At 38.5% G+C, this 19248-nt stretch overlaps 1 protein-coding gene across 1 annotated transcript in view; it reads right to left on the bottom strand.

Annotated features, from left to right (window-relative positions):
* ZSWIM5 (zinc finger SWIM-type containing 5) overlaps positions 1-16378 on the bottom strand; it is a 66424-nt gene extending 50046 nt beyond the window's left edge. The window contains exon 1 of the mRNA XM_049618874.1: positions 16027-16378. Coding sequence (XP_049474831.1) covers positions 16027-16156 — 130 coding nt within the window. The 5' untranslated portion in view covers positions 16157-16378. The remainder of the gene's footprint in view (positions 1-16026) is intronic.
* Between the last annotated feature and the right edge of the window lie 2870 nt (positions 16379-19248).

Below are 19248 nucleotides of genomic sequence, written 5' to 3'. Positions count from 1 at the left end.
ATTTTTTGTACCTTATAGTTCCTGGCTCATTATAGCACTGAGTTAATATTTATAGAATAAACAAATGCATGTCTCATTGGCCATCTAGATTTAAGCTCCAGGTGGGTAAATAATATATCCTACACTTCTTTTGTATCCCTAAAGTGGCAAAGCAAAACAAACATACTCCTTATCCTTAAATACTTGTTAATAAGAGCCATTTTTTTAGTGCTTCCTACATGCCAAAGTCTAAGCACTTTTTGTACATATCCTCACTAGAACATACTCTCCTTGAGGGCATAAACTTGTTTGTGGGCATATTTGCAACATGTAGAACAGTACCTGGCACACAGTAGGTGCTCAGTGCTTATCTGGTGAGTAAATTCCAATGAACCCTCATAACAAGTCTAGAAGGTAGTATTATTATCCTAATTTTAAAATGAAAAAACTAAAGCTTATACAGGTAAGTAATGTAACAGATGGGAAGTATATTAGCTAGGATTTGTATTTGGTTTCTCTTCAAAGGCTGTTGTTCACTATGACACTGAACTTTGGCCTCCAGCCTCATCTAGAGGCTGTGACCCACTAGCTGGTTTCAGGACCTTGAATGGAAAGCTGGATGGTGTGTCTAAAGATAGTCAAATCTTTCTTGGCCTATTTCACTATACAGAATATAGGACTAGTCAGAATAATGCATTTTCCCCATAGTGAGGATAAAAGAGTTCTCACCAATACACTGATTCTCAAATGTTAATACACAGAATAATCACCTGGGTTTGTGTTCAAAATGCAGATTATAGAGTCTCACCTCCAATGATTCTAGTTTTCAGTAGCTCTATACAGACAGAACTGAGATTAAATGAGATACACTTTGTATAAACCAAAGACTGGGCATCTGAGTACCTTGTTGCCAAGAACAGGGATGAGGGAAGAACAGAAACAGTGCTCCAAAAAACAAGCATAGATGGTTTGAATACCAATTCTGACCCTTGGGTGGTTCAATTAGGATATGAAAAAGTAGGAGCAGAACCTAGTCTCCCAAAGGAGATGGTCTAAACTGGTTGGAAGTGTGGAGTGACATCCCCTCTAAAAATTCAAAGAGGTATAGAGAAAACTGGGGAATCTTCTGGGCCCAGGTGGTAGTAGTGGCAGCAGCAGTTCTGGAAGAAATAAGGCAAAGCTTATAAATACGTAGTGTACAGAGACGCTTCTGGGAAAATGGTGGCGTAGGAGGACGCTGGACTCACCGCATCCTGCTGATCACTTAGATTCCACCCACACCTGCCTAAATAACCCAGAAAACCACCAGAACACTAGCAGAATGGATTCTCCAGAGCCAAGCATAGATGAGAGGCCCATGGAAGAGGGTAGGAAGGGCGGAGAGGCGGTGCGCGCTACATGGATTGGCGGGAGGGAGGGGGGCGGGGGGAGGGGCAGCCCACTGGCAAAGCAGAGCCCCCAAGTCTGGCTTACAAAAGCGGAGGGGCCAGACGGAGGGTGTTCTGACAGCAAGCGGGACTTAACATCTGGAAGGTTATAAGTTAACAGCTCTGCTCGGAGAGCGGGAGGGCCGGAGGACAACGGGAGGGAGAGTTGTTGAGCCCCAGACGACAGAGCGCAGCTTGGCGGGGAACAAAGGCGCTTGCCAGCGGCATCTCCCTTGCCCATCCCCCAGCCAAAATCCCAAAGGGAACCAGTTCCTGTCAGGGAACTTGCTTGCACCGCGCAAATACCCAACGCTGTGCTTCTGCGGATCCATCTCTCTGACAGGTCTGACTCCCTACCGGTGCTGCAGGGCCCCTCTCGAAGCAGATCTCTGAAGGAAAAGTGAACTGAGCCAGACCCTCCCGCCCCTGTGCACCTTGCCGATCCACCCCAGCTAATACGCCAGGTCCCCAGCACCACAAGCCTGGCAGTGTGCAAGCAGCCCAGACAGGCCACGCCACCCCACAGTGAATCCCGCCCCTAGGAGAGGGGAAGAGAAGGTACACACCAGTCTGACTGTGGCCCCAGCAGTGGGCTGGGGGCAGACATCAGGTCTGACTGTGGCCCTGCCCACCAACGCAAGTTATTCAAGACAGCACAGGGGAAGTGCCCTAGAGTTCCACACCACTCCAGGGACCATACAAAATGGCAAAACAGAAGAATTCCCCTGAAAAAAACCTCCAGGAAATAACAACAGTTAACGAACTGATCGAAAAAGATTTAAACAATATAACAGAAAGTGAATTTAGAATAATATTCATAAAATTAATCGCTGGGCTTGAAAACAGCATACAGGACAGCAGAGAATCTATTGCTACAGAGATCAAGGGACTAAGGAACAGCCAGGAGGAGCTAAAAAATGCTATAAAATAGCTGCAAAATAAAATGGAGACAACCACAGCTCGGACTGAAGAGGCAGAGAAGAGAATAGGTGAACTGGAAGATAAAATTATGGAAAAAGAAGAAGCTGAAAAGAAGAGAGATAAAAAAATCCAGGAGTATGAGGGGAAAATTAGAGAACTAAGTGATGCACTAAAGAGAAATAATCTACGCATAATTGGTATTCCAGAGGAGGAAGAAGAGGGAAAGGTGCTGAAGGTGTACTTGAAGAAATAATAGCTGAGAACTTCCCTGATCTGGGGAAGGAAAAAGGCACTGAAATCCAAGAGGCACAGAGAACTCCCTTCAGACGTAACTTGAATCGATCTTCTGCACAACATATCATAGTGAAACTGGCAAAATACAAGGATAAAGAGAAAATTCTGAAAGCAGCTAGGGATAAACGTGCTCTAACATATAAAGGGAGACCGATTAGATTCGTGACGGATCTCTCTACCGAAACTTGGCAGGCCAGAAAGGAATGGCAGGAAATCTTCAATGTGATGAACAGAAAAAAATATGCAGCCGAGAATTCTCTATCCAGCAAATCTGTCATTTAGAATAGAAGGAGAGATAAAGGTCTTCCCAAACAAACAAAAACTGAAGAATTCATCACCACTAAACCAGCCCTACAGGAGATCCTAAGGGGGATCCTGTGAGACAAAGTACCAGAGACATTGCTACAAGCATGAAACCTACAGACATCACAATGACTCTAAACTCATATCTTTCTATAATAGCACTGAATGTAAATGGACTAAATGCACCAACCAAAAGACATAGGGTATCAGAATGGATAAAAAAACAAGACCCATCTATTTGCTGTCTACAAGAGACTCATTTTAGACCTGAGGACACTTTCAGATTGAAAGTGAGGGGATGGAGAACTATTTACCATGCTACTGGAAGTCAAAAGAAAGCTGGAGTAGCCATACTTATCTCAGACAAACCAGACTTTAAATTAAAGGCTGTAACAAGAGATGAAGAAGGGCATTATATAATAATTACAGGGTTTATCCATCAAGAAGAACTAACAATTATAAATGTCTATGCGCCTAATATGGGAGCCCCCAAATATATAAAACAATTACTCACAAACATAAGCAACCTTATTGACAAGAATGTGGTAATTGCAGGGGACTTTAACAGCCCACTCACAACAATGGATAGATAATCTAGATACATGGTCAATAAAGAAACACGGGCCCTGAATGATACATTGGATTAGATGGACTTGACAGATATATTTAGAACTCTCCATCCCAAAGCAACAGAATATACTTTCTTCTCGAGTGCACATGGAACATTCTCCAAGATAGATCACATACTGGGTCACAAAACAGCCCTTCATAACTATACAAGAATTCAGATCATACCATGCATACTTTCAGACCACAATACTATGAAGCTTGAAATTAACCACAGGAAAAAGTCTGGAAAACCTCCAAAAGCAAGGAGGTTAAAGAACACCCTACTAAAGAATGAATGGGTCAACCAGGCAACTAGAGAAAAAATTTAAAAATATATGGAAACAAATGAAAATACAAGAATCCAAATGCTTTGGGATGCAGCAAAGGCAGTCCTGAGAGGAAAATACATTGCAATCCAGGCCTATCTCAAGAAACAAGAAAAATCCCAAATACAAAATATAACAGCACACCTAAAGGAAATAGAAGAAAAACAGCAAAGACACCCCAAACCCAGCAGAAGAAGAGAAATAATAAAGATCAGAGCAGAAATAAACAATATAGAATCTAAAAAAACTGTAGAGCAGATCAATGAAACCAAGAGTTGGTTTTTTGAAAAAAAATAAACAAAATTGATAAACCTCTAACCAGGCTTCTCAAAAAGAAAAGGGAGATGACTCAAATAGATAAAATCATGAATGAAAATGGAATCATTACAACCAATTCCTCAGAAATACAAGCAATTATCAGGGAATACTATGAAAAATTATATGCCAACAAACTGGACAACCTGGAAGAAATGGACAAATTCCTAAACACCCACACACTTCTCAAACTCAAACAGGAAGAAATAGAAAACTTGAACAGACCCATAACCAGCGAAGAAATTGAATCAGTTATCAAAAATCTCCCAACAAATAAGAGTCCAGGACCAGATGGCTTCCCAGGGGAATTCTACCAGATGTTTAAAGCAGAGATAATACCTATCCTTCTCAAGCTGTTCCAAAAAATAGAAAGGGAAGGAAAACTTCCAGACTCATTCTATGAAGCCAGCATTACTTTGATTCCTAAACCAGACAGAGACCCAGTAAAAAAAGAGAACTACAGGCCAATATCCCTGATGAATATCGATGCAAAAATTCTCAATAAGATACTAGCAAATCGAATTCAACAGGTTATAAAAAGAATTATTCACCATGATCAAGTGGGATTCATTCCTGGGATGCAGGGCTGGTTCAACATTTGCAAATCATTCAACATGATACATCACATTAATAAAAGAAAAGATAAGAACCATATGATCCTGTCAATAGATGCAGAAAAAGCATTTGACAAAATTCAGAATCCTTTCTTAATAAAAACCCTCAAGAAAGTCTGGATAGAAGGAACATACTTAAACATCATAAAAGCCATTTATGAAAAGTCCATAGCTAACATCATCCTCAATGGGGGAAAACTGAGAGCTTTTTCCCTGAGATCAGGAACACGACAGGGATGTCCACTCTCACTGCTGTTGTTTAACATAGTGTTGGAAGTGCTAGCATCAGCAATCAGACAACAAAATGAAATCACAGGCATCAAAATTGGCAAAGATGAAGTCAAGCTTTCACTTTTTGCAGATGACATGATATTATACATGGAAAATCTGATAGACTCCACCAAAAGTCTGCTAGAACTGATACATGAGTTCAGCAAAGTCGCAGGATACAAAATCAATGTACAGAAATCAGTTGCATTCTTACACACTAATAATGAAGCAACAGAAAGACAAATAAAGAAACTGATCCCATTCACAATTGCATCAAGAAGCATAAAATACCTAGGGATAAATCTGACCAAAGATGTGCAAGATCTGTATGCTGAAAACTATAGAAAGCTTATGAAGGAAATTGAAGAAGATATAAAGAAATGGAAAAACATTCCATGCTCATGGGTTGGAAGAATAAATATTGTTAAAATGTCAATACTCCCCAAAGCTATCTACACATTCAATGCAATCCCAATCAAAATTGTACCAGCATTCTTCTCAGAGCCAGAACAAGCAATCCTAAAATTCATATGGAACCACAAAAGACCCCGAATAGCCAAAGTAATTTTGAAGAAGACCATAGCAGGAGGCATCACAATCCCAGACTTTAGCCTCTACTACAAAGCTGTAATCATCAAGACAGCATGGTATTGGCACAAAAACAGACACATAGACCAATGGAATAGAATAGAAACCCCAGAACTAGACCCACAAAAGTATGGCCAACTAATCTTTGACAAAGCAGGAAAGAATATCCAATGGAAAAAAGACAGTCTCTATAACAAATGGTGCTGGGAGAACTGGACAGCAACATGCAGAAGGATGAAACTAGACCACTTTCTCACACCATTCACAAAAATTAACTCAAAATGGATAACGGATCTGAATGTGAGACAGGAAACCATCAAAACCCTAGAGGAGAAAGCAGGAAAAGACCTCTCTGACCTCAGCCGTAGCAATTTCTTACTTGACACATCACCAAAGGCAAGGGAATTAAAAGCAAAAATGAACTATTGGGACTTCATGAAAATAAAAAGCTTCTTCACAGCAAAGGAAACAACCAACAAAACTAAAAGGCAACCAACGGAATGGGAAAAGATATTTGCAAATGACATATCGGACAAAGGGCTAGTATCCAAAATCTATAAAGAGCTCACCAAACTCCACACCCGAAAAACAAATAACCCAGTGAAGAAATGGGCAGAAAACATGAATAGACACTTCTCTAAAGAAGACATCCGGATGGCCAATAGGCACATGAAAAGATGTTCAACGTCGCTCCTTATCAGGGAAATACAAATCAAAACCACACTCAGATATCACCTCACGCCAGTCAGAGTGGCCAAAATGAACAAATGAGGAGACTATAGATGCTGGAGAGGATGTAGAGAAACAGGAACCCTCTTGCACTGTTGGTGGGAATGCAAACTGTTGCAGCCACTCTGGAAAGCAGTGTGGAGGTTCCTCAAAAAATTAAAAATAGACCTACCCTATGACGCAGCAATAGCACTGCTAGGAATTTACCCAAGGGATACAGGAGTATTGATGCATAGGTCCACTTGTACCCCATTGTTTATAGCAGCATTCTCAACAATAGCCAAATTGTGGAAAAAGCCTAAATGTCCATAACTGATGAATGGATAAAGAAATTGTAGTTTATATACACAATGGAGTACTACGTGGCAGTGAGAAAGAATGAAATATGGCTCTTTGTAGCAATGTGGATGGAACTGGAGAGTGTTATGCTAAGTGAAGTAAGCCATACAGAAAAGACAGATACCATATGTTTTCACTTATGTGGATCCTGAGAAACTTAACAGAAACCCATGGGGGAGGGGAAGGAAAAAAAAAAAAAAGAGGTTAGAGTGGGAGAGAGAGCCAAAGCATAAGAGACTTAAAAACTGAGAACAAACTGAGGGTTGATGGCAGGTGGGAGGGAGGGAAGGGTGGGTGATGGGTATTTGGGAGGGCACCTTTTGGGATGAGCACTGGGTGTTGTATGGAAACCAATTTGACAATAAATTTCGTATATTGAAAAAAAAAGAAAACATGAAAAAAACCTGAGAACAAACAGGGTTGATGGGGGGTGGGAGGGAGGGGAGGGTGATGGGCATTGAAGAGGGCATCTTTTGGGATGAGCACTGGGTGTTGTATGGAAACTAATTTGACAATAAATTTCATATATTAAAAATAAATAAATACATAAATATTTTAAAAATTTTAATAAGGAAAACAAGTAAATGGGAAATTATAAAAATAATATAAAGGTAAGGTATTATCATTCTTGTAATAAGATAATAATGTATTAAACTTGCAAACCCAGATATTAAAATATTCTACTGTCAAAAAAATAAAATAAAATAAAATAAAATAAAATAAAATAACCCCTTAAAAAAATACGTAGTGTACAGACTATACAGAACTGCTGGGATAGGACTAGGATAACGCAAAGCCTTGAGAGTTACTATCAGTAAAATTTCAACTAGAACTTCAGAAGGGTTTGTTTATTTGATAGGAAATAAAGGAAGGTAAACTATGTAAATGTTTGCTGATCTACAAGGAACCCAGGAGATGAGAAGCAGAGCTGCCAAAATGGGTGGCTGCAGCAAAAAAGGGAGTGAGTCAATATTTGAGGCATCTAGGTAAAACTACTACAAGGAGTTGGTGTGACTGTTGAAGGAATGAAAGTCATCTGGGAAAGCATGAATCGGCAAAAGGCCCTAAGGAGGATTTTCCAAGACATTTTCATTTACTCAATCAATATTAAATGAGAGCCTACTATGTGCCAGGATCTGTGCCAAATACTGGATATATGGTGATAAACAAAGTAGATATATAGTGCCTATGCCTGTGGATTTGATAGACTGGTTGGGGAAAGGGACATTAAACAAATAATTACACATGTACATATTTGTGTGAGAAGAAAGACAGGTTAAAGAAGTTTTCCCTGAGAAAGTGACATTTAAGTGAACACCTGAGGAAATGAATTAGGAGTTGCCTAACAAAGAGTGGAGGAAATACTGTATTTTTTGCTCAAAAAAGCATAAAGTCATAAATTATTGTGATAATCATGTACATTTATACTGAGAGAGGATAGGAAGAGTATTCCAAGAAGAGGGAAAATCACATGAAAATCCAAGCAAAAGCCAGACCAGGCAAGGTTTTGTAGGCCATATGAAATGTAGACTTTATCCATGACAAAATCTATAGTTATAGAAAAGTTACTTTGTGTGGAGAATGGAATAGAAGGGAACAATAGTGAATATGGAAAGATAAGTTTGAATACTATGGTAGCAATCAAGATGGGAGATTATAGGAGTTTTGACTTAGGGTTATGGCAATATCAATAGAGAGAAGTGGAAAAGGATGAAATATACTTTGGAGGTAAAATTAACAGGTCTTGCAATGGAATGCACAAGGATTATAAGTAAAAAGTATTAGAGATGACTAGAAGATTTCTATCATAATCCACTGGCTAGATGGTGGTGCTATTTGGTATCTGAGTAAGTTTGGGGAGGAAGATAAACTCACGTTTGGATATGTTGATTTGGGGATGTCTCCATTGTATGGAGACATGTATAGTCAGTTGGATATAGGAGAAGTGATCTGTGAGCCATAGTACATAGATGACATTTAAAGTCAAGGATGTAGCTGAGATTGCCTATAGAGATCATGTAGAATAAGAATAGGAGAAAACTTGGGGCACCTGGGTGGCTCAGTCAGGTTGGGTGTCCAACTTTGTCTCAGGTCATTATCTCATGGTTCGTGGGTTCGAGCCCCATGTCGGGCTCTGTGCTGACAGCTTGGAGCCTGGGGGCCTGCTTCGGATTCTGTGTCTCCCTCTCTCTCTGCCCCTCCCCTGCTAGCACTCTGTCTCTCTTTCTCTCAAAAAAATTAATAAACATTAAAAAATATTAAAAATATATATAAAAAGAAGAGGAGAAAACTTAAGATTAATCTGTATGAAATGTCAAAATTAAGGGTCAGAGAATACAGGAGGGTAGAGCATGTAGGAATGCGTGAACAAGAACACAGATAGTCTTAATTAGATAAACTAGGCCTGGAGTTCATAAGCAGCCTCTCCAGCTGTCTCTCACTAACTTCTAGGCAAAATCTTTTTTAAAAATCCTTTGGTTAAAAAAACAAGATAAAAATGTCTCTACATATGTTCATATTTGTCTTGAGTACGAAACTAATTGACCTCAACAGTGGTAAAGTAAACCCAGTCAGTGTAAATGTTATAGTGTAAAATTTTCCACAGGACTGTACGAGAAATGGTAACAAATGAAGATAAAATAGAAAGGATGTCTTTTATAAATAATTATGAAACAAACCATCATGTGGATTAAGGCTCCAAGTTAGCACTTAGGCTTCAACAATGAGACCTGTCCTGAGGGAACTATTAAGTCTGTGGAACCAATTTTTCTTTCATTCTTAAACATCCTTTTTAAAATTATAAAAATAATACATGCTTTCATATAAAATATACTATTCATAAAGAAAATAAAATACACCTATAATGCCACCAGCCATAGATTACTATTATTAATATTATGGTGTATTTCCTTCCAGTCTTTTTGTCCTATACACATATGTGTGTGTGTAGACATGTGCATATACACACACTTTTTAAATTAAATTAATATTTTATTTTTTTAAATGTTTACTTTTGAGAGAGAAAGAGTGTGAGCATGGGAAGGGCAGAGAGAAAGGGGGACAGAGGATCCAAAGTGGCTCTGTTTTGACAGCAGTGAGCCCAATGTGGGGTTCAAACTCACAAACTGTGAGATCATGACGTGAACTGAAGTTGGACACTCAACCAAGCCATTCAGGTGCTCCGGACTAAATCAGTATTTTATTTTATTAAAAAATTTTTAATGCTTATTATTTTTGAGAGAGAGAGAGAGAGAGAGAGAGAGAGAGAGAGAGAAAGTGGGGGAGGGGCAGAGAGGGAGGGAGACAGAATCTGAAGCAGGCTCCAGGCTCTGAGCTGTCAGCACACAGCCTGATGTGAGACTCAAACTCATGAACCATGAGATCATGACCTGAGCTGAAGTCAGACGCTTAACTGACCGAGTCCCCCAGGTGCCCCTTAAATTAGTATTTTAAAATAAAAATATAAATTATTAAAAGTGTACAAATCTTAAGCAAACAGCTTGTTGAATTATTACATAGCCATTATAACAGTGTAACTATCATTGAAGTCAAGAAATAGAATACTAACAGCATTCTAAAAGCCCCCTCACAAACATTATCTCCTTTCTTCTTCCCCCAAATTAACCACTATCCTAACTTCTAAACAGGGACTTGTTTTTGAACTTTATAAAAGTAGAATCATACAAGAGTTATTCTTTTGTGTCTGGCTTCTTTCATTCAACATCATGTTTGTAAGATTCCCCCATACTTTGGGGCACAGCAAAAGTGCTTAATTTATTTTCACTGATGTACAATATTCCATTATGTGAATGTATCAATTTATTTAGTCATTCTGTTGATGGACATTCAGATTGTTTCTATTTTAGGCTGTTACAAATTATGCTACTCATTTCCATTGAGTAGACATCTAGAAGAGTTTCTGGGTCACGGCATATACATATGCTCAACTTTAGTTAGATGATGCTAAACAGTTCACAAAGTGACTGCAACAATTTATACCTGCAATATATTAGTTCCTACCTACAATAGTTCCAGCTGCTCAGTATCTTCACCAATAGCTGCTAATGACAGTTTTTAAAAAAAATTTTTTTTAACGTTTATTTATTTTTGAGACAGAGAGAGACAGAGCATGAACTGGGTAGGGTCAGAGAGAGAGGGAGACACAGAATCTGAAACAGGCTCCAGGCTCCGAGCGGTCAGCACAGAGCCCGACGCGGGGCTCGAACTCACAGACCGCGAGATCGTGACCTGAGCCGAAGTCGGACGCTTAACCGACTGAGTCACCCAGGCACCCCTGCTAATGACAGTTTTAAAACTTTAGCTATTCTGGTGGATAGGTAATGGTATCTCACTGTGGTTTTAATTTGCATTTCCATGCTTACTCATTAAAGTAACTTTTAATATGTTTATTAAATATCTGGATATCCTTTTTGTCTAGTGCCTTTCTGTGTCTCTTGTCAATTTTACTATTTGTAAGAGTTTTTCTTATTATTAATGTTTATTTTTGAGAGAGAGAGAGAGAGAGCAAGCAGGGAGGGGCAGAGAGAGAGGGAGATGGAGGATTTGAAGCAGGCTCTGCACTGACAGCAGAGAGCCTGATGCAGGGCTTGATCTCACCAACCATGAGATGGTGACCTGAGCTGAAATCAGGAGTTGGACACTTACCTGGCTAAGCCACCCAGGTGCCCTGGGGTTCTTTATGTAATTAGGATATAAGCTCTTTGTCAGTTATATATACTATAAATACCTTCTCCTATTACCTACCTTTTTAGTCTTTGAGTGGTACCTTTTGATAAAAAGAAGTTTAAAATTTTAATGTAGCCCAATTTTTAAATCTTTTCCTACTTAAGAAAAATTTTCCTACTCCAAGCACATGAAGATATTTTCTCATGTTATCTTCTATATACTTTATTGTTTTACCCTTCACATTTATATCTCCCATCTATCTGCAATTGATTTTTCCGTATGGCATGAGATAGGAATTGAGGTTTTTTTTTCCCCCACATGAATATATCTAACTGATCCAGCTCCATTTGTTGAAAAGACTCTTCTTTTTCCACTGCTGAGCATTTTTTTAATGTTTATTTATTTATATTGAGAGAGAGAGCATGAGTGAGGAAGAGGCAGAGAGAGAGAGAGAAAAAATCCCAAGCAGGCTCCACACTCAGCACGGAACCTGAGGTGGGGTTCAATCTCACAACTGAGATCATGCATGACCTGAGCTGAAATCAAGAGCTGGATGCTTAACCAACTGAGCCACCCAGGTGCCCCTCCACTGCTGAGCATATAGTTAAATCCTTTACTTTGGAAACTCACATGCTTTTGTTCTAGAAAATTTACTTATTTCATTGATGAACTCCTTACCTCTGTTTTCCATTTTTGGAAACCCTATTATTCAAACAATGGAATTTCTAGGACTTGTTTTCTTACTTTTTGACAATTTTTTTTCTCCTGTTTTTCATCTTTTTGTCTTTTTGCTCTACTCTGTGGGAGCTTTCCTTACCTTTATTTTCCATCACTTAGTTTTAGAAGATTTTGCCATTATATTTGTAATTTCATTAGTTCTTTCTGTTGTGTGAACTCATTTCTACAGTATCCAGTTCTTATTTCATGGTTGCAATATCTTCTTTTACTCCAATGATAATATTATTAATACTTTTTCAAAGTTTTCTTCTCTCTGTATAGTTTCTATTTCCCCTAAATTGTCTTTCTACCTTTGTTAGCTTTGGTCTGTATCTTCCATGATATTCAACATTGTTGACTATTCACTTCTTGAAACTCAGTTCTATGCTGACTTTGATAATTACTAGCTTTTTCTCATTTCTCATTCTACTTTGCTAATTTCTTTTTTTTTTTAATATATGAAATTTATTGTCAAATTGGTTTCCATACAACACCCAGTGCTCATCCCAAAAGGTGCCCTCCTCAATACCCATCACCCACCCTCCCCTCCCTCCCACCCCCCATCAACCCTCAGTTTGTTCTCAGTTTTTAACAGTCTCTTATGCTTTGGCTCTCTCCCACTCTAACCTCTTTTTTTTTTTTTTTTTCTACTTTGCTAATTTCTATACTGACTCCTGCTTGCATCACCTGTATATGCATGGCTGTATTCATTTAATAAACCCTTATTATTTCCCAGGTACCATGCTAGGTGACAGAGACTCAGAAATTAATAAAACATGGTTCCTAACCGTGCTCCTCAAGTCACCTTACTTTTCTCAATGTATCAAATCTCTCTTCATGGACAAGCAGCAACTGAAGCCCTGACCAAGATGCTGTATGCCAGAGAATTTTACGGTATGGAGTTACCAAATCAAATCACAGAGCATAGAGCAGTGGTAGATGTAGAAAGACAGTCTACCAAAGGGGACAAGGCAAAGTCTAGGTAAAACCACACATAGGGGCTTAAGAAAAAAAAAAGGTTTTAAGGAGGTGAGGAGCACAGCAATGCCTGGATCCATTCTTGGGATTAAAAGCAGGCAGCTAGCAGTTTTAGAAATCTTATTCCTGCTTTTTAATTTTGTTTTGGTGAGGAGCAGAGTTTGGGAAAGAGGAGAGGGAAGATGTTCTAAGTGTTTCAAGATTTAGCAGGGAAGAGAAACAAGACTCCAAATATCCCTATGCTAATCACTCCAAAATTGTGAGTTTTGCCCATAATTGTGAGTTCTAGATCCATATATCCAACTGCCCAACAGAAATCTTTTCCTATAAGAGTGAAAACATATGGTATCTTATGTGGATCCTGAGAAACTTAACAGAAGTCCATGGGGAGGGGAAGAAAAAAAAAGGTTAGAGAGGGAGAGAGCCAAAGCATAAGAGACTCTTAAAAAACTGAGAACAAACTTAGGGTTGATGGGGGGTGGGAGGGAGGGGAGGGTGGGTGATGGGTATTGAGGAGGGCACCTTTTGGGATGAGCACTGGGTGTTGTATGGAAGCCAATTTGACAATAAATTTCATATTAAAAAAATCTTTTCCTAAATGTTCTACAAGTATCTCAAACTTATATTGAATTCATTTTCCTCCTCTTCTTTTAAGTTTATTTATTTTGAGAGAGAGAGGGAAAGAGAGAGAGAGAGAAAGCATGAACAGGGGAGGGGCAGAGAGAGAGAATCCCAAGCAGGGCTCTGATAGCACAGAGCCTAATGCAGGGCTCAGCTGGTTGGATGCTTAACAGACTGAGCCACCCACACACCCCAAATTCATCTTCCTCCTAAATTCACCCCTCCTCTTATGTTCCCTCAGTGAATGACAACATTATCATCAAGTCCATCAACATCATCCTAGCTAGACATTCTGGAATTCAGTTTTGTCTAATCTTTCTTTTCTTCCTCTTCTTCACCCTCCTCACTCATCCTATACAGCAGATATTGAATCCAGTCCATGCTACCTCTAAGATATCTCCATTCTCTGTCCCCTTTTTCATTATCATTGCCAATATCAACATTGGTTAGTAGAAATAGATTAGGAAAGGCCTTGTGGAATACTAGGGAAGCTGGGAGTAGAAAGCTAGTATTAGTATGGAATAGACACAGGTACAGAAGTAGTAGTTCCTGGGGAAGGTTGAGGATCACACTCAAGTTCAGTGTGGCAACCTAAACCTAACTTCAGAAAATAAGATGGGTGGTGTAACAAAAGATAAAAATTGCTTTAGCACAGTGGTAAAGAGGGAAGAGGATGGTTTTGGTGACAGCAGTGGTATGAACAAGACAGGTGCAATAAGGTCCTCAACCAAGATGGTCACATGAAGAAAAGGCAAGAGAGCTTGGAAATAGGCAAAAATTCTGAGAGAGAGTCAATGGGAATAAAGCATGAAAACAGGGGACAACCTAGTCATAGGGGTACAGAGCAGTATTTCTCTTTGGTGCTACAGACCTTGGGATGAGGCAGAACTCAGGTTTCTAAGAGCTCTAGAGTTAAGGAGGCCAGAGAAGTAGAACAACCTTACTATGTGGGATGAGAGATATTTGAAGCTACTCTTTAAGAGTATCACTTAGAGAGGGCTCAGTTATTATATATATACCACAGCTTTCTGTATAAAGCAATAGAAGATTATTTCTGCTAGTTAGCAAGAGTTCCTGGAAGCCTGTCGGTCTGACTACCCTTGTTTCTGAGGAGTGGTGAGGTTGTGTATAGGACTTGATTAGTTCTATTGAACAACTGGGAGAGGCAGAACCTTTGGCACATGGATTACAATATCATACAGACCATCCACCTGGTCTCATTGCCTCTTTTACATTAGTACCAAAATTATCTGCTAAAAATAGATAGTATAGAGAAGCATAAAAACCTTGAGTTTTGAAGTCAAGTGTGTATGGGTTATAATTTCCTTATTTAAAAAAATGGAAGTAGTTAAAACACCTATTTCACAGAGTAGTTTTGAAAGCTAAATGAATCAACATATGTGGAGTCCTTTGTATCATACCTGGAACATAGGATCTAACAAACAAAGCGCCTTCTCAAAATTCTTCAGTGATTTCCTGTGATAAAGTCTTTACAACCTGGCTTTATTACAAAAACAACTATTTGTTTCAAACTTAGCTGTCTTTTCTTTCTTCCCCCACACCCCTTTTCTTCCTTTTAGAGAGAGATGGAGAGAGCATGCAAGCATGGGAGATGGGCAGAGGGAGAGAAAGAGAATACCAAGCAGGCTCCATGCTCAGCACAGAGCCTGACACGGGGCTTGATCCCACAACTCAGGGATCATTACCTGAGCTAATATCAAGAGTGGGACGCTCAATCAACTGAGCCACGCAGGTGCCCCAAACGTATCTGTCTTTTCTACTAGATTATAAGCTACCTGAAGGCAGGAATCATGTCTGTTTTATGCTCTCAACAATCAGCACTATTGCTTGCACAGAGCAGGTTCTCAATATATACTTGTTGAATGAGTAAGTGAGCACAATACTAAAAGATGCTCTTTAGAATGACCCTGATGCTATGTAGGATCCTAAAATGTTAAGAGAATTCTTATATATATCTAATTTCACTGAATGACACAAATTATTTTTTGCTTTCTCTCACTCCTGAATATTCCAGGCTCCTGGGGCAGGTATTATACGGACAAACAAAGTCCAAAAAACTAGATCACTACATAACTCTAACATTCTCTGTCCTTTTTTTGCAAAGAGTTTTATAAGACAGACAACTGGACTGCTTCAAAAAACTAAGAGTTGAATAGTTGATTTGATGGAATGAACTGATTTCAGGTTAAGTGATCACAATTGCAAAAATATTAACAAAAAATCCCAACCTCTAAACACGCAATAAAGCAACAAAGTAGATTTTTAGCAACAAAAATGTTGTATAATTACCATTCACTTGGTTGATTTCTGAGTTGGAGGATAGAATCTCATCTGCCAGTTTCTGCGCAGTAGGAAGAACTTCAGTGTGGTGTGCCGTGATTAAATATTGAATAAACTTCTGTAGCTGGTCCCTATTCATCTGGAAAAGGGTTTCTGAGATAGGAAGACGCAATTTGACTTGCTCTGGTTTACGGATCCTGTAGAGTGAGAGTGCCACCACATGAGCACAGTAGAATATATCTTTGTTCCCACAGCCACATGTCACTGAGGTGATTTTGCATCTGTCAAAACTGATTGCAACTTTGTAAGTCACTGCTGGTTCAGAAGTGGTAGCTGGCTCAGTTACTGTACCACTGAGATGGAAGCCTAAGGAAACAAAGAAAGTGCGTTTAGAGATTCTGCAATAAGAAACTTGGAAGATTTTCATTTTGCATTTCAATTAATCGATTCAGAAACTTTTTGCTAAGTTATCTCCTGTATATGTGGTAGGCTCTGCCATAGCACAAAGGTCAATGAAACTCAGGTACAGCTCTAAAGGAACACAATATCTAGAAAAAGAATCCTTACCCTGGAGTCCACAAACCTCGTGAACTAATAATATGAAAACTTGTTGTGTATACATGTACATTTGCTAGGGGGGCAGGGATAGTTCATAGCTTTCATCATAGTCTAAAAAGGTTAACAAGGAACCCCAAATAAGTTAAAAACCTCTAAGGTACACTGTAAACTCTTTGGGAGAAAAGACAAGGCTACAAATGAAATAAGTACAATCTAGATTAAGGCAAGTGCCATAAATCCAAGAGAAACCAAAGGAATGCCACAAGAAAGGACAGGAGAAAGAACAAAGAGAATACTGACATTTCTTCCTTAAAACATACAATTCCAAAATGGTGGCCATGTGGGATACCAAAAAGGTAAGAAACCTCATAAAATATGGAAAGCACAGCTTGGTGCAGTGAGACTATGCAGTGTTACACCTCGACTTACTAGCACATAGCACTAATAATTTTGTAATGTAGGGAGAATAATTCAGTCATTTAAACCAATTAATGAGATCTTAAGTGTCAGACTGCTAGGCCTCGGGATATTAACAAAAAAAGGAGAAAGGATATCAAATATTTGTAAAGCACCTATCACATAGCACAACTGTATCTGGTGTTTTTAATAATTTATCACAACATTATGAGGTTGCTATTATTTTCCTTATTTTATTTTTTATTTTATTTAAGTTTACTTATTTTGAGAGAGAGAGAGAGTGCACACACGAGTGGGTGAGGGGCAGAGAGAGGGAGAGAGAGAGAATCCTAAGCAGGCTCCACACTCAGCATAGAGCCCAAGACAAAGCTCTGTCCCACGAACTATAAGATCAGGATCCGAGCCGAAATCAAGTGTCAGATGCTTAACCGACTGAGCTACCCAGACTCCCCTATTTTTCTTATTTTTAAAGTTGTGTAAACTGGGGCTCAGAAAGGTTAAGTAATTTGCTTAAAACCTCTCAGGTAGTAAATGACAGACCTGAGTTTTGGAACCAGGTCTGAATGACTCCAAAGTTCATTTTCTTTCATTTATATTACACTACCTCTAAAAGATGCCATGACAAAGTCCTTATCCTCAAAAATCAGACAAATAAATAAATAAATGATTACAATATGATGTGTCAAATGGTATATCAGGGACAGGAGACTTTCCTGTCCTTGGAGACTTTCCTGCTTAACTGCACTGCACACTGTGAACAGGGAAGCAATTTTATATAAACTTTTATCTGTTGGAGAATAGTTGACAAATAATAAAGATGTATATATAAGTTTCAGAGCTACCACTGTGACCCAGCAGAATTTAAAAATGCAGACAGAAAACTTTCCAAAGTTCAAGTTTCAGATAATCATGGTTAATTAAAATAAGACCCAAATTTAAAAACATACAATCTGGCAAAATTAACACTACTAAAAGGCACATTTATGTTCAATCCAAAGAAAGGTGCACACTACTAAAAAAGTTAAGATTAATTTCCAGAGCAAGAAAAATATCCAAGACTTATTTGCTAAAACTTTATTAGCTTCCAGGTATATTTTTAAAACTTCACAGAAATTTTTTCTCAGCTAAACTTAGCTTCAGATTTAAAAATATTTATTGTCATATTTTAAAGGCAAAGTAAACAAGTTACATCCAAATATGATTAAGTGTGGATAAAGACTGCCTTCACTTTATATTATTTATTTTTATATAGTGATTCACAATTCCATATATCACCTAGTTGCCCTGCCCGTCACAAGTGAACACATTAATCCTCATCACATATTTACTCATCCTCCACCCTCCACTCCTCTGGTAACCAAGTTTGTTCTCCACAATTGAAAGTCTGTTTCTTGATTTGTCTCTATCTCTCTTTGACCCTCCTTTGCCCTTTTGTTTCATTTCTTAAATTTCACATTTGAGTGAAATCATATGGTATTTGTGTTTCTCTGACTCATTTCATTTAGCATTATACTCTTTAGCTCTATCCATGTCATTGCAAATGGTAAGATTTCATTCTTTTTTATGGCTGAATAATATTCTTTTGTATGTATAACACAACTTCTTTATCCATTCATCTATTGACAAACACTTGGGCTGCTTTCATATCTTGGCTATTGTAAGAAATGCTGCTTTAACATAGGGGTGCATGTATCCCTTTGAATTAGTGTTTATGTATTCTTTGAGTAAATGCCCACTAGTGAGATTACTGGATCATAGGGTAGTTCTATTTTTAACCCTTTAAGAAACCTCCATACTGTTTTCCACAGTGGCTGCACCAGTTTGCATTCCCACCAACAGCATACAATGTTGCTCTTTTTCCACATCGTCACCAACATCCCTTGTTTCTTGTTTTTGATTTTAGCCATTCTGACAGGTGTGAAGGGATATTTCATTGTAGTTTTGATTTGCATTTCTCTGATGATGAGTGATGTGGAGCATCTTTTCATGTGTCTGTTTGCCATCTGTCCTCTTTGGAGAAATGTCTGTTTACGTCTTCTGCCCATTTTTAAATTGGATTATTACCTTTTTGGGTGTTGAGTTTTATATGTTCTTTATATATTTTGGCTGCTAACCCTTTATTGGATATATCATTTGCAAATATCTTTTCCCATTGCATAGGTTGTTTTTTGTTTTATTGTTTCCTTTGCTTCGCAAAAGCTTTTTAATGTTTTTTAATGTTTATTTTTGAGAGAGAGAGAGAGAGTGAGCAGGGGA

The sequence above is a fragment of the Panthera uncia genome (genome assembly GCF_023721935.1).
Source record: "Panthera uncia isolate 11264 chromosome C1 unlocalized genomic scaffold, Puncia_PCG_1.0 HiC_scaffold_4, whole genome shotgun sequence".
Lineage (NCBI taxonomy): Eukaryota > Metazoa > Chordata > Mammalia > Carnivora > Felidae > Panthera > Panthera uncia.
This window is presented reverse-complemented; position numbering and strand designations above follow the sequence as displayed.